This window comes from Brachyistius frenatus, unplaced genomic scaffold, assembly GCF_029030835.1.
Source record: "Brachyistius frenatus isolate BFR_SWC_R1_liver_20210118 unplaced genomic scaffold, ASM2903083v1 Contig_396, whole genome shotgun sequence".
Classification (NCBI taxonomy): Eukaryota; Metazoa; Chordata; class Actinopteri; family Embiotocidae; genus Brachyistius; species Brachyistius frenatus.
In genome coordinates this window covers 49,418-71,104 of record NW_027210995.1, presented here as the reverse complement: position 1 = coordinate 71,104, position 21,687 = coordinate 49,418, and the positions used below count along the sequence as shown (strand labels likewise).

General features: G+C 42.2%; 1 protein-coding gene and 1 non-coding gene across 2 annotated transcripts in view; both read right to left on the bottom strand.

Annotated features, from left to right (window-relative positions):
• The window catches only part of ift172 (intraflagellar transport 172), a 35,971-nt gene extending 14,760 nt beyond the window's left edge, over positions 1 to 21,211 (bottom strand). The window contains exons 1-25 of the mRNA XM_069724818.1: positions 21,014 to 21,211; positions 20,224 to 20,367; positions 19,740 to 19,852; positions 19,603 to 19,642; positions 19,274 to 19,339; positions 18,439 to 18,518; positions 17,687 to 17,774; positions 17,377 to 17,591; positions 17,027 to 17,150; positions 16,615 to 16,710; positions 15,803 to 15,964; positions 15,662 to 15,715; positions 14,983 to 15,086; positions 14,024 to 14,109; positions 13,427 to 13,539; positions 9,593 to 9,760; positions 8,975 to 9,111; positions 7,556 to 7,663; positions 5,979 to 6,063; positions 5,385 to 5,477; positions 4,754 to 4,831; positions 3,636 to 3,884; positions 1,978 to 2,056; positions 1,720 to 1,840; positions 1,160 to 1,304 (exon numbers count right to left, since the gene is read on the bottom strand). Coding sequence (XP_069580919.1) covers positions 1,160 to 1,304; positions 1,720 to 1,840; positions 1,978 to 2,056; positions 3,636 to 3,884; positions 4,754 to 4,831; positions 5,385 to 5,477; positions 5,979 to 6,063; positions 7,556 to 7,663; positions 8,975 to 9,111; positions 9,593 to 9,760; positions 13,427 to 13,539; positions 14,024 to 14,109; positions 14,983 to 15,086; positions 15,662 to 15,715; positions 15,803 to 15,964; positions 16,615 to 16,710; positions 17,027 to 17,150; positions 17,377 to 17,591; positions 17,687 to 17,774; positions 18,439 to 18,518; positions 19,274 to 19,339; positions 19,603 to 19,642; positions 19,740 to 19,852; positions 20,224 to 20,367; positions 21,014 to 21,052 — 2,787 coding nt within the window. The 5' untranslated portion in view covers positions 21,053 to 21,211. The remainder of the gene's footprint in view (positions 1 to 1,159; positions 1,305 to 1,719; positions 1,841 to 1,977; positions 2,057 to 3,635; positions 3,885 to 4,753; positions 4,832 to 5,384; positions 5,478 to 5,978; positions 6,064 to 7,555; positions 7,664 to 8,974; positions 9,112 to 9,592; positions 9,761 to 13,426; positions 13,540 to 14,023; positions 14,110 to 14,982; positions 15,087 to 15,661; positions 15,716 to 15,802; positions 15,965 to 16,614; positions 16,711 to 17,026; positions 17,151 to 17,376; positions 17,592 to 17,686; positions 17,775 to 18,438; positions 18,519 to 19,273; positions 19,340 to 19,602; positions 19,643 to 19,739; positions 19,853 to 20,223; positions 20,368 to 21,013) is intronic.
• Positions 21,212 to 21,615: 404 nt separating this feature from the next.
• Positions 21,616 to 21,687, bottom strand: trnaa-ugc (transfer RNA alanine (anticodon UGC)). Its single transcript has one exon. It is a non-coding gene; the product is annotated as a tRNA-Ala (tRNA).

Here is a 21,687-nt window from a genome sequence, read left to right as displayed (position 1 = left end):
CTCCACAAGTTGGGAGAGCAAAGAGCTTGTTATCTTAATCACTTTCTGTGAATATGCCCGCGGAGCGATCGGATTGAAATAGGCTGCTATTTTCAGAAGCTGGCTGGCGGTTCTTGCGGAGGCTGTTTTGGCTCAGCTGAGCTCATCAGAACGAGCACACAGCACCGTCATCATCATCATCGCTCTTCCTCTTCTTTGTATTTTCTACCAGATTTTTTTTCTCGTTATCCTTTTTTGGAGTTTTTTTTTTTTATGTTCGAGATGGCGGGGGAAGGGGAGGGGGAGGGAGTGGGGGGTATTTAGATGACTATTAAAACTATTGTTACACAAACGCTGAACTCGTCATTGGTGCCAAATCAGCCCGGAGCAAAACGAGGCCCACGATGTCCGCAGAGGACTGGGCTCTGACCTCTGTGTGTGTGTGTGTGTGTGTGTGTGTGTGTGTGTGTGTGTGTGTGTGTGTGTGTGTGTGTGTGTGTGTGTGTGTGTGTGTGTGTGTGACTGCAGAGAAAGTGCAGAGAATTAATTGCCGGTGGTTAAAATGTCACGGTGTCCTTCGTCCCTCCGGCTGCGTCTCCGCGTCACCCGTCCTGCGGAGTCGTCGTGTGCTGACCCTCACCGCATCGCCGCGGTAACCGGCGTACACGGCGTTCCTTATGAGGGCGAGTGTTTCAACAGGAGTTAAAGTGACCGACGCGCGGGCCGGTAGAGAAAACGGGGTGATCGCGACGAAACAAAACAAAACCTTCCAAAAAAAACAACAACAAAAACGTGCCAAACGCGACATCGGAAAACATTTGAAGACGCGTTTTCACGCAACCTACAAACAAAACTGTCTCTTTTTCTTTCTTTTCGCTGCCTTTCTACGGCGGTAGATTCACCTTCTTCAGTTCTGCTGCTGGATACGAGGACGACGAGTGTGATGTGCCCGAACCAAAACGGGAGATTCAAGGCCTCAAAGACACCAAAATCTTCCGTGTACCCGAGTCAGCGAAAAGCCCCCCCCCCCCCCCCCCCGTGGATACCAGCGCCGAAGTCACGCACACTTCCCGCTGTTACGCAACACGCGTGTTGGATTTGGATCGAGATTTCCATCGAACATCTCTTCAACTTCTTCATCTACCGCTCCTCCTCCTCCTCCTCCTCCTCCTCCTCTCACCTCATAGTCCTGCATGGAGGCGTAGTGCTGAGCTATCTTCACATAGTATTTCCCCGCCGCCGAGTCCTCCTGCATCTCCAGGATGTGGACGGCCTTCTTCCACTGGCGCGCCGTGATGGCCGCCTCGATCGCTTTGAGGGAGCAGCTGAGAAGAAAGACCAGACGTTTTTTACATTTTTAAATTTTTTTTTTATCAGGTTTAGATTTGGGTCGTTGACGCTCGGATTCAAGACAAAGCTCCATAATTCGGTGAGAACTGCTTCAAAACTTTACTGGCTTTTGTTTTCTGTGGAGACTTTCAGAGTCAGAATTCAGTCTCAGAAGATTTTTCAACTCGGAGGAAACCAAAAAAAACAAAAAAAATCTGGGCGCCGATTACCTGTCTTTATTTGGTATTATTGTCGGCCATATTTAAAGTTATCTCCTCTCATCTCTCTGTCGTGGTCCTGGTGATGATTTTAAAGAAATTTTGGCCATCCCTGTTGGATTGTTGTTGTTGTTTTTTTTTTCATCTTCCCTCCCTCTCCATCTGTGTCTCCTCGCTCCTCTCCACCACGTACCCCGCTTCAATGAAGTGGTTGATGGCGGCGTCCATCTGTTTCTGCTGGACGAGGTAGTCTCCCCAGGCCTCCTCCAGTTTCACCACCTCGGCGGGGAAGGTGAGGCGAGCCAGCTCCACCGCTACGGGAAAAGCACAGCGAAGAGAGAAACTTTACTTTACTGGTCTGCCGGATACCAAAACTCAGCTCGAGGCTCCGGCTGGTGTCGAAACATCTTCACGGCCGACTCGCGCTTCATTTCTTTAACAACTATATTACCTTTCCTGAAGGCACCTCCTCTGCAGTAGCACTCCAGAGCTCTCTGGTTGTTCCTGATCTTCTCATACAGATCTCCTGCCTGAGTAAAAGAGACGGGACATGAAGCTACTGTCTTTTTAATTGAAAACTATTTTACAGAGGGTGGAAATCAAATATTTATATCGTGACTTAAGGTTGCGTAATGACTTGAATCTCGCAATATCATATCACCACTTAAATATCGCAATAAGTTTATATTGTGATTTAAATATTGTAATAACATTGTATCGTGACATGACTACAGTAATAATATCATATCGTGACTTTAACGTTGTAATATTATCACGACTCAAATTTGATAATATTGTATTGTCACTTAAATATCCCAAAAATAAAGCATCATGACTTAAATATTACAATAGTATCATATGGAGACTTAAATATCGCGAAATCATAACGTGACTTAAAATTTTTAATAATACTCAATCGTAACTTAAATAGTGTAATAATATCGTATGTAGACTTAAATATCGCAACATTGTATCGGGACTTGTATATAACAAAAATAATGCATCCTGACTTAAATATCGTAATCATATCATATCGTGACTTAAATATCGTAACGTGACTTAAATATAAAGAATAAAGCATAGTGACTGAAATATCATAATAATATCGTAATCGGGACTTAAACATCGCATTATGACTTAAATATCGTAATAATATCATATTGTGACTTAAATATCGTAATAATATCATAGTGACATAAATATCGTAATAATATCATATCGTGACTTAAATATCGTAACGTGACTTAAATATTACAAAAATAAAGCATAGTAACTGAAATATAATAATAATATCGTAATCGGGACTTAAACATCGCATCATGACTTAAATATCGTAATAATATCATATTGTGACATAAATATCGTAATAATATTATATCGTGACTTAAATATCGTAATAATATCATAGTGACATAAATATCGTAATAATATCATATTGTGACTTAAATATCGTAATAATATCATAGTGACATAAATATCGTAATAATATCATATCGTGACTTAAATATTGTAACGTGACTTAAATATTACAAAAATAAAGCATAGTAACTGAAATATCATAATAATATCGTAATCGGGACTTAAACATCGCATCATGACTTAAATATCGTTGTAATATCATATTGTGACATAAATATCGTAATAATATCATATCGTGACTTAAATATTCTAATAACATCTTATCGTACGGCTGCTGCACGTTAAACCACCGTCACCAGGGTCCGTATCGACTTCCCGCCACTTTAAACCGCAGAAACCTGAACACCATCATCACACGGCGGCAACGTTCGCTCCGAGGTTTTGTTTTTTTCGGTCTTTGTTTTTCGAGCCTCTTTTTATTTATTTATTTTTTTCCCCTCCACCTGTTACGCGAACACAGATGGCCGGAGGAGAAGAAGCGAGCTCTCAGACAAACGGCTCCCGAATAAACACACAGAGAGAGCTCACCGACAGATGGAGCGAGCCCGAGTGTAAAAATACAAAAAAAATTAAAAACTGGAAATAACAAAAGAGCGCCGGCGTCCCGGCGTCGATACCTCGGGAGCGGAGAGGGAGCGGCGGTTTTCAAAAGAAGACGGGAGGTAAAAAGAAAAGCCAGGTTCCGCTCACCCTCTCGTAGAACTCTCCTTTGATGAGGCTGGCGGCGATGCGGCCGACGGTCTCGCCGCTGCCGCCGATCTCCGGCCGGCCGATGGCGAGGCGCGCCGCCTTGGCCGGCAGCCCCGCCTTCAGGTAGAGGTTGATGGCTCCCTGGAAGTCTCCCTCGCCCTCCTTCACCTCGCCGGCCTTCTCGTCCTGGCCGGTCTCCGTCAGCCACCGGTAGTAGTTCCCCCGCAGACTGTTCAGCTCCGGGTGGCCCTGCGACAGAGAATGAATGTTATAATCGATCGTTTAAGTAATTTATGAAGCAGAAATGTCCGATATTTAGATCTGCTGGTTTTTTTTTTTTTTTTTTTCCTGTATTGTTTAACGAAGGCAAAAAACATTTCAACGAAGATTCGGATAACTTTTTAAACGAGCAATTCATCGTGTTATGAAATATTTTTCTGTCTTGTTTACGTGTCGTTGTAAACAGAATATGTTTGGGATTTGTTTTTTTTTAGCGTTTGGTTGGAATCAAAATAAACAACATGAACGTGTCTTCTTGAACTCTGACAGGCTAAACAATTTCAAAAAAATGTGGATAACTTTCTGAAAAAGCAATTAATTGTATTATGAAAACCTTTTTTAATTTGTTTACTGTCGTTGGAAACAGAATATTATTTTTTTAGCTGTTGGTTGAAATCAAAATAAACAATTTAAACGTGTCTTGTTAAACTCTGAAAGGCAAAAAGAAAAAAAAAAATCGGCTAACTTTCTGAACGAGCAATTCATTTTATTATCAAAATCTTTTCTGTCTCGTTTACTGTGTCGTTGTAAACAAAGCAATTCATTTTATCATCAAATACTTCTACCCTTAATAAAATAAACGGCAGTTAGCTGATGAATTACTGAAACTGAAGAACAAAGTCTTAAAATACACTTTTTCAGGTCAGTAATTTGTGTTTTCTGACTAAAGACCAGAAAGATGAAATAAATCCGGAGTCATTCTGGATCAGTTTGAGGACCGACCGACGGATCCGAAACCTTCAGAAACTCAAGAGACCGTCGTCTGGATTTGCGAATCGAGTGTCTTTAAACGTCCTTGTTTTGTGTAACGTGACGTCGTATTGTGGATATAGTGTTACTTTGGCTTCAGCCACGGCGATGCAGTCGTCCCACATGTGGAGCTCCTGGTACATCTCGATGGCTTCGTCGATGGCGTTCTGAAAAAAAAATTAAAAAAAATGAAATAAAAATGAAACATTTGACTTCATCCTGCAGAAATATGGAAATAATGTGCTCAGTTTGTGTTTTATTGTTGTAACTAACACCTCCTCTTGTTTCAGACTCTCGACTTCCTCCCTTTTGTGTGTTTCCATCAGTTCATCTTTATTCTTACCAGCAATTCATTTCTACGGTCTAATCTTTTTTTTTTTTATATATATATATATATATATATACTAAATGCATTTCCAGTAAAAGACTTTTAAACGTTTACCTGTTGCTTTTTGAGTCGTGTATTTGAGTCCCGTCTGTTTTCATCTTCTTCTGGTGCATTAAATCATGCCCCTCCAACCCGCCGGTTAAACGGTCAGAAGGTTAATGTATTTTTTTATTGCACGGCTTTCAAAAAGGGAAAACCATTCAAACACTGACTTTTATCGTGTTTGTTTTTTTTTGTAAAAATCTGACCCTGAAATGCATCATGAATTATTGCTATGTGTAAAATTAAATGTCTGAATTTGACCAATCAGAACAGATTTTAAGTCACCAAACCTGCTCCATGTAGTGCACCTCAGCCAGTTTAAAGTTCTTATCCAGCATCGCCACGTGGGCCTGGACCTGGTAGAAGGAAGTCCCATCGTCTCCCTGATCAGGACACACACACACACACACACACACACACACACACACACACACACACACACACACACACACACACACACACACACACACACACACACACACACACCGCTGAGAACTAATTTCAGGGAGAAAACGTGCTCTACCAGAAAAGTTTTATGGCATTTCAAGGTTTGCAAACGCTGCAAATTCTTTTTCTTTTTTTTTCAAAAGAAGTAATCAGAGATATTCGGCCCAAAATGAATTTCATTAATATAAATTCCAGCATGAGAGTTTTTCGGGCCTTCTGCGTGTCTGAATGCTTGCGTTTCCAAAAGTATAAATCTTTTCAAGCAAAGTGTTGAATTATTCAGCGATTTTTTTTTTTTTTTTCTTGGCACAAAAATATCAAAAGTTATTACATATCAGTGCCTGAAAAAAAAAAAAAAAAAAACCTGCTAATTTACACCAAAAAAAAGAAGAAAAAACCTTGAAACCTCACTGCTGTGTTGCTGATACGAAACGCACCATTTTCTGCGACACTTTGTCGGCGACCTGGTTCGTCTGGTGGAGGAACCGGACGGTCGAGACGTCACCCAGCGCGGCGAAACACCTTTCAAAATAAGAGCGGAAGAAAAAAAGAAAAAAACAAACAGGAAGTAAGCAATTAAAAGAGAGAGACACGCGTAGAAAACAATGAAACAAAGAGAGAAACATCTTTAATTCAACGAAAGGAAAAGAAAAAAAAAACGCCGGTCGCCTCTGAAACAAAAAACGCCGGTCGCTGTCTGAACTCGGATAAATTAAAGCTTTTGTCTAATTAGTCTTCAGATGAGCTGCAGCCTGACGAGTCCCTTTATTACCGACTCTCTCTGAACAGTTGCATCAGATTAATGAGTCATGAAAGTAAAAAAGAAAAAAGTTGAAAAACTCCTTCTTCTTTTCTCGCCTCCCCTCATTAACATTATCCACAGAAAAAAAATGTTTCTTATTTCTCCCCCATTTCATGATTTATGCAAAATGCAAAAGCCGCCGCCTAACGAACGCGCGTGCATTATTAATGACGGCTGGTTCACATCGGAGAGCGTTCGCGAAACAAGAGAAATCAAAAAAAAAGATGGAAAGAGAGAGAGAGAAAATAAAAAAATAAAAAACCGTCCTCTGAGGTCAAAGAATAGCAACCGTTTTCTGTTAGTTTCCTCATTTCAGGTGACGAAAGGTGCCGCGAGGCGTCTCCGCGTACTGTAGCTCCGGAAGACGAGTCTCAGTCACGGTGGAGACGGGCACGGAAACGTAATTAGGTCGGGTAGTTTTGCGGACGGCTGCTGCGAAAAGCCGCGAGTTCGGATTTTGGCCGACGACTGAACCGCCGAGACGGTTTGGTGGCGCTGAAGCTCCGCCCACAAAAGGAAGAAGAAGAAGAAGAAGAAGAGGCCTATCGTTCCAAATCGTTACGGATATGCGACAAAGTGGGTCAAAGTTCAAGGTGCATTTTTATGATGAAGTAATTTGTCCCGATTGTGCAGAGACGACACGCGACGGTACGAAGTCTTTAAGGGGAGCTGCAGTACGAACTGGAAGTAAAAGAGAAATAGTACGTGACCATATTTGGACGAGCTGCTGGGGGGAGGAGCTAGCGGTGGATCTGACTCGATGTGATTTGGAAAAAAACCCGACGATGCTACGCCCCGCCCACCGATAGCTGTAACCTGACTGCACCACGGGGCTGTCAATCAAAACAGACACGCCCCCAATTCTTTTTTGATTAATGAGGAATTATTTTCAAATGGACCTCCAGAAAACTAATAAGAAGGAGTGACTTTAACGACCAACACTGAGATAACTGATGGACACATTCATTGACTTTGAATTTTTTTTAGTTGAATGGGAGTCTACGGAGGCCTTTTTCGGTGTCGACCTCTAGTGGCACTCGGTGGTACTGCAGCTGGAGGCACTTCTGCATCGGCCTCATTTTTCAGACCCGGAAGCTACGAACACTTTTACATGCAGTGTATGCTTTAAAGGGCTTATTGTGTGTGTGTGTGTGTGTGTGTGTGTGTGTGTGTGTGTGTGTGTGTGTGTGTGTGTGTGTGTGTGTCTCTGACCTTTCTGCGATGTGCAGCTGGCGAGCCTCCACAGCCAGCTTGCTGAGCGTCTTCCACATGGCTTCGGTCTCTGGCGACATCTCCAGAGTCTCCAGGAATGCCGTGGCTCTGTAAACACACACACACACACACACACACACACACACACACACACACACACACACACACACACACACACACACACACACACACACACAGTTGTGGCTTGTTCAGGGTTGACATGATGCTTTTCTGAGTCACAGTGAAGTAGTTTTTTTTTTTTTGTAACTCCGAGATCTCGTGCTTTAAGGTTGAGGTCCTTCAGACTGTGACGGAGGCGTCGGACCGTCCGCTACGTTCCCTCTGCAGAGTCTCTCGAGGAGAACCGAGAGGTTTTTCCGTCCGCGTACGGCCGGAAGCTAAATTTGCTAATAACATTTACTATTGTAGTCTAAATGTGCTGATTGGACCGATTTATAAGAACAATGAAGAGATCGGCTCTGCAGGAAGCCGCCGAAATGGGCCTCGATGTCGAGAAAAACTGCGAAATGACATTAATTCATACATTTTGTATTACCATTTTCAATATTTTATGATATTACCAAGTCACAGAAAAGGGCTTTATCAGTCAGTCTTTGTGATTTTACAGTTTTTACAGGATAAATGTAAATCTTTGAAGACATTTGTAATGCCACAGTAAATTCAATTTAATAGTATTTTCAACTTTTCCTGGCCAAAAATATAATAAATGATAATAATAAACATCATACGGCCTTTATTTTAGCACTTCTCAGCAGCGTATAACAATAATTCCTAAATATATGATTAATTCAATTAATACAAGCTGGTGTGGAATAAGCAGCAGAAAAAACAGAAAAGAATTGATGGATTAATCAAATTAAATCAATTTGTCTGTTTTGAGTGATTTTATGATACGTTTTTGTGAAAGATTCCTACATTTATTTTATAGTTTTACAACGTTTTCTAGATTTTAAGATTTTGAGACAAATCTTACTCCTAATGAGAGAAAAGTGAGTTTTGGCAAGACTTTTTTTTTTTTTTTTTAATGAAATTTTGAATGCCTTCAGGGAAACAGATTAGGAAACTGAATTCATTACTTTTTATAACTTTTCGGGACCTGCGGTTTCCCTCTTTTTTTTAAGCAGAAAAAGTGTCCTCGGAAGATGCAAGAAACCGAAACGATCCTCCAGCAGCTAACGAGTCGCTTCCCCTTTCAAAATAAGAGAGGTCAGTTAGAATCACACGAGGAGGCTTCACTGTGGGGACGGATTATATCTCCCAGCTGGGCTCTGAGTGCCGAGGAAACACTCGAGGAGAGCCGGAGGAAGCTGCCGGATGAAAGGGACATCTGGTCCCTTCTGCTCGGCCCGCTGGCGCCTCGGCGGACGTCGGCGATTTTTTTTTTTTTTTTGGACTCACCTGTCGTAGTCTTCGTCGTCGACCGCCGTGCCGAACTCGATGAGGCCTTCGTCCAGCGTGTACGTCACCGCGTTGACGCCCTCCGTCACGATCACGTCCGTCTTCCCGTCGGCTCGCTCGAGATCCACGACGTCTCCCTGACGAAGACAAATGCATGAAGTTCTGCGCAGATCTGAGGAATCTGTTAATCTCCCTTTAGACTTCGACGCCGATAAAATCCAAATCTTTTTACTCAGTGCCCTTCGCCGAAAACACCGAGAGGCCGCAGCGCCTGTTGTTGTTTTTTTTAGTTTTTCTGTATTATTTATGAGAACACCAGCGAGCCGTGAGTCAGGCAGGTCCTCTGAACCCCGCCGGAGGCGACCGACTGCTGCAGGACAGCAGCGCCGAAAAAACCCCGGCGAATTTAACCGGCAGCGCCGAGACGCGACGCTGGAGGGCAGCAAAAAAAAAAAAAAAAAGGGAAACGTGCGGTTTGGAGCTTTTTCTTTAAAAAATAAAAATGAAAAATATATAGGACATGATGATTTAAAGGAGTACGCCGCTGATTTTGGTCCAAAACTCATCATCATAAAGTTGTGAGTTGAGTTTGGCGAGAGACGAGATGCTCGGTGTCACCTTGATGGGGAACATGGTGATGCTCTCCGGGCTGTCGATGCTGTACCAGATGCAGAGGTTCCCCCGGTTCTGGGCGACCACCACGTCGCTGCCGGGCACCCACTGGACGTACGAGCAGAAGCTCAGCACGGTGGTCTTCACGGAGGACTCGATGTCGTACAGATGGAGCTGAGGAGGACGAGGAAGAGGAGGAAGTCACCGCACCGTCGACCAACGGTCTATCGGAGGCCTGTTTACCCGCGGCGGTAAAGAAAGAGTTCAACGTTTCCACGAGAGGAACGAAACCACTCCCATCTGGAAACAGGAAGCTGGAGTCAGGAGACGGTTAGCTTAGTTTAGTTTAGCTTAGTTAATCTTAGCTTAGTTTAGCTTAGCTTAGTTTAGTTTATTTTAGCTTAGTTTATCTTACCTTAGTTTAGTTTATCTTAGTTTATCTTATTTTAGCTTAGTTTAGTTTAGCATGAGGCCTAAAAATAGGGAAGCAGAGAAACAAAATCTGCCTCCCCGGCACCATTAAAGCTCATATTTTACTGTCGGACAATACAAAGCTAGGCTTCATGTAACCACATACTTTTACCAGATAATGTGTCCACTTGCGATTAGCCATCTTTAACTTTCTTTAAAATAAAAAAAAATAAAAAATCGTACTTGTGATTTGTCTGGAAATATTTAAATCATCACGGATCACACCAAATTCCCCCGCAGAAAGTCCGGCTAAGAGGAATTTAATTTGATTTAAGTTTTCTATATTTAAAGAGTTGAAGATGTCTGTTTGAAGTTGGAATGTAACAGCTGCTGAAATAGCGAGAAAAATTAAGTGAAATACGCTTATTTAAAAAAAAAAAAGAAAAAAAAAGTTTGGCACATAAACTCAACTTGAACTTTTAATTCTTAGTTTTTTGAATGCATTGAACAAACAAAACATAATATGTTACTTCAGTGATCTTCAGAGACGTCGTTTCCCGATCTTCGTACGAAGCTAAGCCAACGTGTTTCCGACACTTTCCGCGATGAAGCGAATCGGCGTTTTTCCCGAAACGTCCGCGGGGAAATATTAAAGAGCCTTCGGGAAATCAAAAATCAACGACTGACGACCGGGTCGCCGCAGTAAAAATATTAAAACCATATTCCACCGCGTTTCTCCAGAACATCGTAGAATATCAGACGTTTAGCTCCACATTGGCGCAGTTGAAATCATTTGTCTCGAAGAAAAGTTGATTAAAGTTCCAGCGGCTCGATGAGATGAGTGTTATGGATTCTATAAGACACACGGAGGACCTCCCGCCGTCCTAATCAGCTACCTTAATATCCTCCCCCCCTCCCCTCTCCCCACTCTCCCCCCTCTCCCTCCTCCCACCAGTTGTTTTTTTAATAACGCTCTGTCTGTAGTTTCACCCTGGAGCTCAGCCGGCCGAACTTTTTAAATGCAACGAGGACGAGCAGGCCGTCGATAAATTCACTCGGAAGAATAGTTCAATTAAAAGAAACGTTTTCTTCGACAACTTTTTCTTTTTTTATGTAAGATTTCTCACTGGTGGGAAATAAGAAACTAAAAATGTCTCCCACGTCAAGTGTGTTTTGACTTTTAGAAACCAGAGTGATGCAGAACATTCAGTTACCGTCCAAGCGGCAACCAAAGACTTTATACTAAGTTTATACCGAGTGCCACTAGAGGTCGGCTCCAAAACAAAACTCCATAGACTCCCATTCAACTAATGTCTTAAAGTTCAAAGTGAATAAAATGTGTCCATCAGTTATCTCGGTGTTGTTAGTTAAAGTCACTCCTTCTTATTAGTTTTCTGGAGGTCCATCTGAAAATAATCCCTCATTCATTAGAAAAGAAGATTCAAGAAGACCTGTTTTTGGGGGCGTGTCTGTTTGATTGACAGGCCTGTGGTGCAGTCAGGTTACAGCTCTCGGTGGGCGGGGACGTGGTATCGTCGGGTTTTCCATCACATCGAGTCAGATCCACTGCTGGCTCCTCCCCCCGGCTCATCCAAATATGGTCACGTCCTGCTCCAAACCTGCTCCGAAACTAGCAAGATTGCCGGGGCCAAAAGCCGAACTAACCTGACTGCACCACAGGCCTGTCAATCAAACAGACACGCCCCCCAAAAAAACAGCTTTTTGAGTCTTATTTTCTACTTCATGACGGATTATTTTCAGACCAGAAAACTAATTAGAAGGAGCGACTTTCGCTAAAAACACCGAGATAACTGCTGGAGACATTTTATTGACTTTGTATTTTAAGAGACTAGTTTATCAAATCTATGGCACCGTCAGTCCTGCAGTAAAAGGAGTAAGGTACTTTCAAGGACTTTGTTAACATTGACATGAAATTACTGCAAAATCAGAAGGATAAAAAAAAAAAAAAAAATAAAAATGCTGAGTCAAACCTTTGAGACAAACAACACACTAAAATATTTAAGCGGAGAGATTTCAATCTGTACAAGAAGCTCAAAACTCCACAGCGATTTCTTTTTATCTAAATATCGTCAAACTTTTCCGTTCATTATCTTCTTTCAAAAAGTCGTCGGTGCACATCATTATTTCTCATCCCGTCGCAACTAAAGTTAATTTTGTAAAAAAAAAAAAAAAATCATTTAAAAAAAAAAACACACATTTGTAAAAACGTCAAAAAAAAGTTCACCTCCACTGAGGGATTCTCAATTACCTGCCTTCTCCTGCGTCTTTGCCCCGAGGGTCGAGTATGAAACCGTTTCATCACCCCGGGGCAACAACTGACACCGCTGCCTGTAACTGTCATGTTGCCTCGGCAACACCCCCCCACCCCACACACACACACACACACACACACAACTGGAAAAACTTCTACACTTTCTCTAACTGCGTTTTCTGTTTCTCTGGCGAGATGCACGAGAGTGGAATAAAACTATGAACCGCTCAGTTCAAATAAAAGGACCGAAGAAAGTATAAATTTACTTCAGTTATCAAACTAAGAAAAGAAAACCGTTAGAATTTGTCGTTTTTGAAAATCGAAATAAACTTTGTCCACTTTAAAAGATGAATGTGTCTATTGCAGAAGAAATGCTCATTTCCAACCATTCTCAGTCGGAGGCGTTCCTGAATTAAAAAAACAAAACATTTATTCTACACAAAAGAAATATTTATATTTATGTTTATATATATATATATAAACATAAATATTTCTTTATATATAAACATAAACATAAATATTTCTTTATATATATGTTTCTTTAATCTTTTTACTTCTTCAGGATTCGAAAAAATATTTAAATAAAACACGAAAAGTAGATTTTGCTTCATTTTAAGGGGTCAATAAAACTACAGTGAGGCACATAAATATATATTTTTTTCTTTTGTTGGATCTATCTATTGTTTTTATCCCGTTTCATAATGAAACCATTTTTGCTGGATGAATATGGCTGAATTTGTCTGACTACACCATCGGTGTCATTATTTAAATTTCTTTTATTTTGAAGGTGCTGGGAAGCTCCAGGGGACATCAAGTGAATCTAAATATATTGACAGGCAAAGTGAAGGTCGCCATCTTTCTTTCTTTGTTTGGTTGGGAAACATTTTTGCTCGCCTGGACTTATTTTACTCGGCGTGGGATTCGTTCCTCGGTGGTCGTTTGAATCTCAGGTTTTTTTCTCCCAGTATTTCGTTCGAGGACCAAACGGCCGCGGTGTGATGGACGTGGCTGTAACCCACGGACAGATTCCTCTACTCTCCTCCCTGCTTTATCACCCGTCATCTCGCCTGTGATTGGCTCTCCCTCTCGGCCCTCGAGCGCCTCCGGGGGTCTCTGCTGATTTTTATTTTACTTCTTTTTTTTTTTTTAACTCTCACCCGCAGCTTCTTGTCCCTGAACAGCAGCTTGCGTCCGGTCTCGTTGAGCTCCAGCCAGTCGATCTTGGAGTCGTGGCTGATGGTTCCCAGATTGTAGCCTCCGGCCAAGTCCACTGAGGAGGAGGAGGAGGAGGAGGAGGAGGAGGAGGAGGAGGAGGAGGAGGAAGAGAAACGACAGATTAGCTGAGCGGCTAAAAGTTTTTATTAGAGATCAGAAATCAGCTGTTCTGTCATTCAACAAGTGAGTTTCTCTACTTTAGAAAATGTACCTACACTGGGATCAGATGAATATTAGTCTGCTGACATCAGGGGGCCCATACAGTGGATTTTTTTTTTATTAGAGTGGGGTACCATCTACTCAGCGTGGTTCCTTTTGCATGAAATAATACAGCTGCAGTAGTTTCAAAAGTTTAATATTATGGTCAGGAATCACTTCCTGTGTAAAATCAGGGAATATCCGAAACTAAACTAAATAAATAGTTTTCCACTGCTAATAATCTCTTTTTGATTGAATTTCCATTTGATTTAAAAGACTTTCTAACTTTTTGCCAGAGTTCCACCTTGACTTTTTAAACCCACACACATCTCCTTTCTTACCAATAGCGATGGTCTTTATGTCGATCAGATAAGCGAGCTTCTTGTTGTCTTCCACTCCTCTCTGCTTCCTCTCGTTTAGTCGGACACTACACACACAAACAAACACACATAACACACACACACACACACACACACACACACACACACACACACACACACACACACACACACTTCAGTGATGTGAATACACCTCGTATTTTTAACACGTTAAATATCAAATCCAGCATCCGCTTCGGCAATAATTGGCTTCCGCTGCCGTTTTTTCACGCTTGAAAAAAATTCCCAGCATCCACCTGGTCACTGGTGTTGTCTTGCTACAGCGTGCAGCCGGAGGCGAGCGGCTGTCAGTCCCGACACTGCTGACGGGTCTGAATACATTAACGTGGACGTGTACTGACGGGCAGGTTCACGTCTCACTGACTCCTGAGCACTTCTGGCCTGGAGAAGAATATCTGGGATTTCTGCAAAGCTCAATACCGCCATCTAATGGACGGAGCTGGAAACACGTCATTTACTCAGAATAATGAGGGTTGATGGGATTAGAGACTGTTTGAATTGCATGTACAGTATATCAATTTTTTTTGTTGTTGTTTTTACGTGTTTACAATTTGGAAAAAAAAGGAAGAGAAAAGAGTTTTATTTATCTAATATATATTTTACAGATAATGTCAGAAATGTCGTCAAAATCGGTAAAAGCATGTTTGAACAAGCCACATTTGGGATCTAATTGGACAGAAAGTGCTTCAAAAATGTTGAAGTAAAACAACCCAAAGTCTGCTAAAACATTTTTTTTTTTTTAATTTTATGTCTGCCCCCTAAATTTCTCTTTAGCTGATTAAATTGTCACATTTTTACACTGAAATTTCTCCTTTCATGGCTTCAAATTTGTCATTTTTCATCATTAGATCAGTGATGTGTATCTGATTTATTCATGTTCGTGTGATTATGATTTAACCAACCTGATGAGGTGAGGATTCATAAACTCTGTCCGGACCGATCCCAGAATCTCCTTGTTGCTGTACTCCACCAGGCTCAGCTCGCCGGCGTTAAAAATCATGCACACCTGAAAACAAAAAAAATGCACGACCATTAAACAGAGCAGTGAATGCAACACGGTGACCTGACTCGATCTGATTGGAAACCCTGACGATAATACGTCCCGCCCACCGATAGCCGTAACCTGAATGCACCACAGGCCTGTCAATCAAAACAGACCAAAATACGGCTTTTTGAAGCTTCTTTTCTAATGAATGAGGGATTATTTTCAGATGGACCTCCAGAAAACGAATAAGAAGGAGTGACTTTAGCTAACAACACCGAGGAGACCATTATGGGAGAAGTTGAATGGGAGTGCTTGGAGCCGACCTCTAGTGGCACTCGGTGGTATTGCAGCTTAAGACACTTCTGCATCAGTCTGTGGTCTTACCAACCGAGCCCGATGTCCGACCTACTTTTTTTTAAATCACTCCTTGTACTTTTTTTTGGACCCAGTCATGCATGCGTGTACTTTTCACGCCTCGGCGAAGGCAAAACGTGACGCTGTCACGATATCCTCTAGAGGACCGATGGGCGTATTACACTCTCCGGTGGGATACCGGGCTGCATTTTTGATTTATTTAAAAACGTTTGCGTACTTACGGTTTCATTTTCAAAGAAGAATTTTTCGTTTCCCCCAGAACCGGGCCAAGGCACCTGAGAGAAAAGACGCTCAATGAACATTTTTGCGTCCCTGCAAATGACGCAATCAACCCAGAAACTCAGCAAAAACTTCCGCATTACCTCGCTTAATTTATTGGTCAGCAGGTCTCCCAACAGAAGAGTGTCGGAGGTGTGAGCCACCAGGTAGCGATCCTTCCCCATGATCTTGACCTCCTCTATCTCATAACCGTAGTAGGACTTCAGGACCACCCGAGTTCCCGTGGAAAGGTTCCTCACTATCACCTGCGAGAAGACACGCAAAGGACATTTTTATTGTTTTAAAGCAAAACAAATAAGACGATCTACGCCCAGCAAGCACACCCGTGAATTCAAAAACCCGCCTCGGCTTCGATCACGACGGGAAGAATTTTAAGAACTTCTTCCCGAAAGAAAAACGTTCGCTAATGAAAGTCTCGCCAGGAAGCCGCAATTACACCTCTACTCACCGTCTCATTAGACGGCGGAACGAATTCCTCGGTCGTAATCACTTCTAATTTCTATCAATCAATGACAATTCACGCTTTTTAATCAACTTGTAAATAATCAGTGAAATTCCTATCAGTTATATTTTCGGCATTACCGCTGATTAATTAGCAAATCAGAATACATAGCAGATAAACAAAATGGATGATTGTCTCCAGAGCTGTAATTGCTGCTGCCGTCCCTTTTTCTCTAATCAGGAGGCTGACACACCGGGCCGTCTCCTGCACTTCAATTCATTATATTTTAAACCACAGCTCTCGCACAATCAACCGGGCTGTTTTCACTTTCTCGTCTGCTGTTAATTGGCAATTGGTTATTGGGGCCCTCAGTTCTTTGCGTTGTTTTACCAGTTGGGATAACTTTCCATTTTTTTTATTTGTATTTTGTTCTTGCAGACCGACTGTTTGTACCTGACTCAGGCCAACGTAGGTGACCTCAAACTTGTTCTTATAGATGGCTCTTCGCAGGCAGCAATCGAACAGCTCCACGCCGCCGCACAGAGTTCCCTGTCGAGATATAAAAAAATAAAAAAATACACACTCATAAAACACCCATTTATGTTTTTACTGATTTGTTTTTCAGGAGCTTGTTTTTTTGTTTTTTTTTAAATCATCTGATGGTAACGGTGAAGACGTTGAAGTTGTATTGTAAAGATAAAGGATTTCAGTCATTGGAGTTAAAAATCGAGGTTACTAAAATGACAACAGCTCTCCGAAGAAATAAAAGCGCAAACTAAGAGCAGGTTGGCGTTAAAGTCACACTGTGGATTAAAACCATGGGATTTTTGGGGGTGGTTTTGTGTGTGTTGTGTTGAATATTTACAGCACAGAGGCGCGACCCGTCTTTCTTCCAGGCCAAGCAGGTGATGGTGTAGAGGTTGACGATCTCTTTGGGTTTGGCTTCGTCCCACCCGCCTCTCCTCGGAGCCCAGTTGAACACCCGCAACCTGGACAAAGATCGGGAGCGGAAAAAATAAACTACAATCATAAAACTGGCTTGAAAAGGGTCAAATACAGCGTTCTTATATCAGATTTAACTAATAAAATCCAGTGTCCAGTGCCCCTCCTGACAGAAACACAAGTCTAAGTCAGAACCTAGTATATGTCTGGACCCTGTGTGAAACTGTAGGGGCTTTTATTTTGAAAGGTCGAGAGAGCGCGAAACAGACTGACCGGTCGAAGCTGCCGAACACGACGGACTGTCCGCCGGGGCTGGCGGCGGCCACGCTGAACTCCCTCTCCGTCCGGTCCCGGGTGTAGTCGAAGGTCTGCAGGACGTGGCCCTCCCGGCCGTAGGCCACCACCTTCTTGTCGCAGCCGCCCACCATGACGCCGTTGGCGGCCCAGGCCAGGGCGTACGGCGGGCACGGGTGCGTCAACAGCTTACCCTGTGAGACGGTGTGTTTTACATTTAAAGTCTAATCGGCAATATTTCCGGTCAAATAGGAACACGGTTGATGGACATTATGTGGGCGTGGCCTACCTGAGACTCTCCCGAGCCTTCGTCGTCGAAGAAGTAACGGACGACCGTCCCGTCAGCGTGGCCGGAGAGGATTCCTTTACCGGATACGCTGACACAGAGCGGAGACTTTACAAATAACACTCACAGAAGAAATAAAACAGAAAACTGGCAAAATAGCGTAGTATTTTAAAGGTCCTGTTTTGCATGAATACAGATTTACCATTTGTTTGTTTTTTTATGACAAAGCAGGTTTAGATTTGCTGTATAAATACCGGGAAAGTGCCAAAATGCTCAATCCACTGAAAAAATGTACAGTTTGTATTCAGCAACCGTCCCGGTCAGACTTCCGTAAGTTTGTGATGTCACAAACTCGTGGCTCATGTCATATGTACCACTTTTCCAACCTTTTACGCAGAAGAAAAACACCGACCATTTATTCTTTTTTTAGGAAGTAGCGAACTAAAAGACCAAAGAAAGCCTGTGGTTGGTCTGGGGGTGTGTCACTCAGAAAATAGTCAGCCAATCAGAAGACAGGGTCGTTGATAACAACGCACCTTGAAGGCACAAAACAGGCTGTTATCGGTAGAGCTCCGGTAAAAACCTCCAGATAGATGTAAAGCTATACTACAAAATGATTTTTGGTACTTAAAACCACAAAAGTATCTTCTCATGGATGTCAAGACTGAAAATATAAACACTGGAAAAGAGTAAAATATGGGACCTTTAAGAAAAGGTCTTCCAGACAAGCAAAACTCTTTGTTTTAAGCATTTACTTGGAAGTCAGTGAGACGACCCAGGACTCTGTGGCGTAGATGGTTGAAGACTTATTCGTCTGAGTGTTGGCCAGTCGGACCTGTCAAAGAAGTCAGAAAACGTATTCATTAATATTCATAAATGTACTTTAAAGTCGCTCTCATGGCATTGATTGAACTCGTAATAACTCATTGTTGTTCGTCTGAATTACATATTTAATTCTTTTTTTTTAAAAGAAATAAATCCCGCTGTGCCTGAAGGTGTTTTCGATGAAACCTCACGTGTTTGTTTTTGTTCAGTAAGTTCAGATCTATGAACATTCAAACAGTCCCCGCCTCTATCTCCGCCCACCCCTCCACTGGTGCTCTATAATGTGGAAAGCTCCGCCCCCAAATTGACGGGATTGGTTAATCCGGTATGTGATGTATGAACCCCCCCGCCACCCGGCTGTCTGAATTTGTGTTTTAGAGTCTATCATTGGCCCACCGCAGTTCCAAAGTAGAAATGCTCAGCCATTGTGTTGATTGAAGTACATTATTATAGATAAATTCCCTTAAATCCTTCACCCCGGACCTTTAAGAGGTACATTTCTTGGAGTTAAAACATTTTTTTTATGTTAAAATGTTACTTGGAGAACAGCTACGAGTCTTTTAAAGCCCATTGTAGGACAAATATTTTTAAAAAATGATGTTTATTGACGACCTTTAAAACACCTCTGACAAGAAAATATGACCATCTGGAGCCAAAATGTCCATTAAAAGTAAAATAACAGAATTATTTGTCTTCGGGGAACGCTATTAAATTCCTCTCATGTCCTACTGACACCTCTACCGATAATATGAACACAGGTCTTACCTTGCCGTCAACTAATCCGTAAACGATGGCGTTCTCCGAAGGCCAAAGCAGGCGAGTCACGGCACTCTGGGGCATAAAATAACACCGTCAAGGCCAAAACGAGGCTTCAACTTATGGTGCTTTAAAAATGCAAAAGTGGGCAAAAAAAAGATGGGAAATTTTTCCCTTCGTACTAAGAGAAACAGACTTAGATAACTCAACCGGTAAACCCGTGATTACGAAAGCATTTTACGTTAACGAATTATGAAATGATGAAACCCGGGAAAAAAAAAAGACATTTTAGCATCTAAACATAAATGATGAGGTTTCAGCCTTTCTCGTTCACTTACCGTCTGAACGAACTTGTTGCAAATGGCTTTCTTGTCGCCCCTGGGAGAAAAGATTAAAAAGACGGAGTACAGTTTTGTTTTAAAGAAATCTGTTCGGATGCATCGCCAGGATGGTATTTAATGGCGGGGAGGTTTACCAGTCCTCTCCGATCCGGTAGACGAAGACGATGTTGTCCGACTGGCCGACGGCGATCTTGGTGGAGTCCGGTGAGAAGACCAGGTCGTTGACGGTGTAGCTCTGCTTTCCATACTGAGGAGGAACAAAAATGGACATTTGAATGTTATTCATTCACAAAAGGGACAAATCTGACACAGCAGATATTGAAAGGGTGCTTTAATAATATGTAGGCTTTTAAACAGGATTTCTCTCCACCAGCGTCCTCGTGTGTTTTTTGTTTTGTGATTTTAACTGTTTATTATGCATTTGATCCGCATCTCATTTCTTTTCTATATTTTCAAAAAGCTCCTTTATATCTGTATTTATGTGAAACGCTGCATGTGGTTCTCTTGAAGCACTTTGAGCCGCATTTCTAGTATGAAAATCAAGTTTCACTACTACTCTTCTTCTTATTAAATACATGTCGACAGCAACCTTCCCCAACGCCGGTGTTTACATCTGACCTTGGAGTCCAGGGGTTTGGTGGAGAACTTGTCCCTCCTCTCTCCTTGCTCGTCGTAGAGCAGCACCACTCGGTCAACGGTGCAGACGGCGAACTTGGAGTTGTTGGGAGCCCAGGCCAAGCAGGTCACTTTGGCAGCGCCCTCCTACGGAGGAATCACAGAAACACAGATTTACAGTCAGCGAATTTAAGAGAGGTGAATTTTCAGTGACATTTGAATGCGGTTTCCGAGCGAATCAATTCAAAAGTCAGAAGTTTAAACGTCCAGTTTTGAAGTTTATTGAACTTCAGTTTCGAGCTAAATATTTCAATTTCCAGTTTTGCCATTCAAATTAAAAAATTTTAAAGCAATCATTCACGTTTTTGAATTGAACTTTCAATACCAATGATTCAAATCCAGTTTCTGCTGACACACGTGTCTGCCTATAGTCGTGCGTTATAACGACTCCACGTTAGATTAAACCATTTTAACTGCTGTAAAAACATTTAAAAAGAAAGTAATTTATCTGCTAGAATCCGTGAATCATTTAAATACGTCACAAATATGTCCAATCAAACATAACGTGCTGCATTTGCTGGTAAGATAACTGTAATAAATCCGGTATTTAACACTCGTTAAAGGGACATTAGACCGATCAATTGAACGCCGAATTGACAACAGGAACTTCACTGTTTCTTTACAGCTGTCGAGTCACGTTGTAAGATTATTAACGGCGAAGTTTACGGTCACACTTTTGAAACGGATCTGGCTCTCCGTAGCATCTGCTAAGCTAACGTGTCCCTGAACGCACCTGGGGCGTTAGAAGTGTCTTGAGATGCTTCAGCTGCATTTTTCAGACGTGTTTCAGGGAGGCGGAGGTGGTGGAGGTGGAGGTGGTGGTGTTATCGGCTCCGGGATGATCTTCAGATTTTGGTCATTTTGCGGAGAGCAGATCCGAAGCTAAAGCAGCTAGCAGGGGGACGACATCTTCGTAGTAAACATAACTGTGATCTCCTTAGTTACCGGCCTGGGCGGGGCTTCGGTGGTGCGTTTAGGACTGTGGGAAATATCAGTGTCTCTTGAGTAGTTCGTCTGATAGGTTGTTTTTTTTCTTCATTTCGACAAATGCGTCTCAGTAAAGAATAAAGAAACAAAAACAAGTGAAGAGCAGTGGAACTATTTCCTGTAACGTTAGTACTCGTGAGTACAACTGGGCAGCCCATATGTCTTCGTATTATCCTCAAAGGTTTCATTTCCGTGCCTTCCGTCCGTGTAATGATCTCCAGAAATGTTCAAATGTGCGTGTTTTGCGTTTCAGACATGTCTACAGCCAACAAAAGAACATTTTTATTTAAAAGAAAAACAAAAAAAGAAGAGCGTTTCACTAAACGTTGTGACGGATATGAAAAGATGTGGAGATGCCGGGGATTGAACCCGGGGCCTCATACATGCAAAGCATGCGCTCTACCACTGAGCTACATCCCC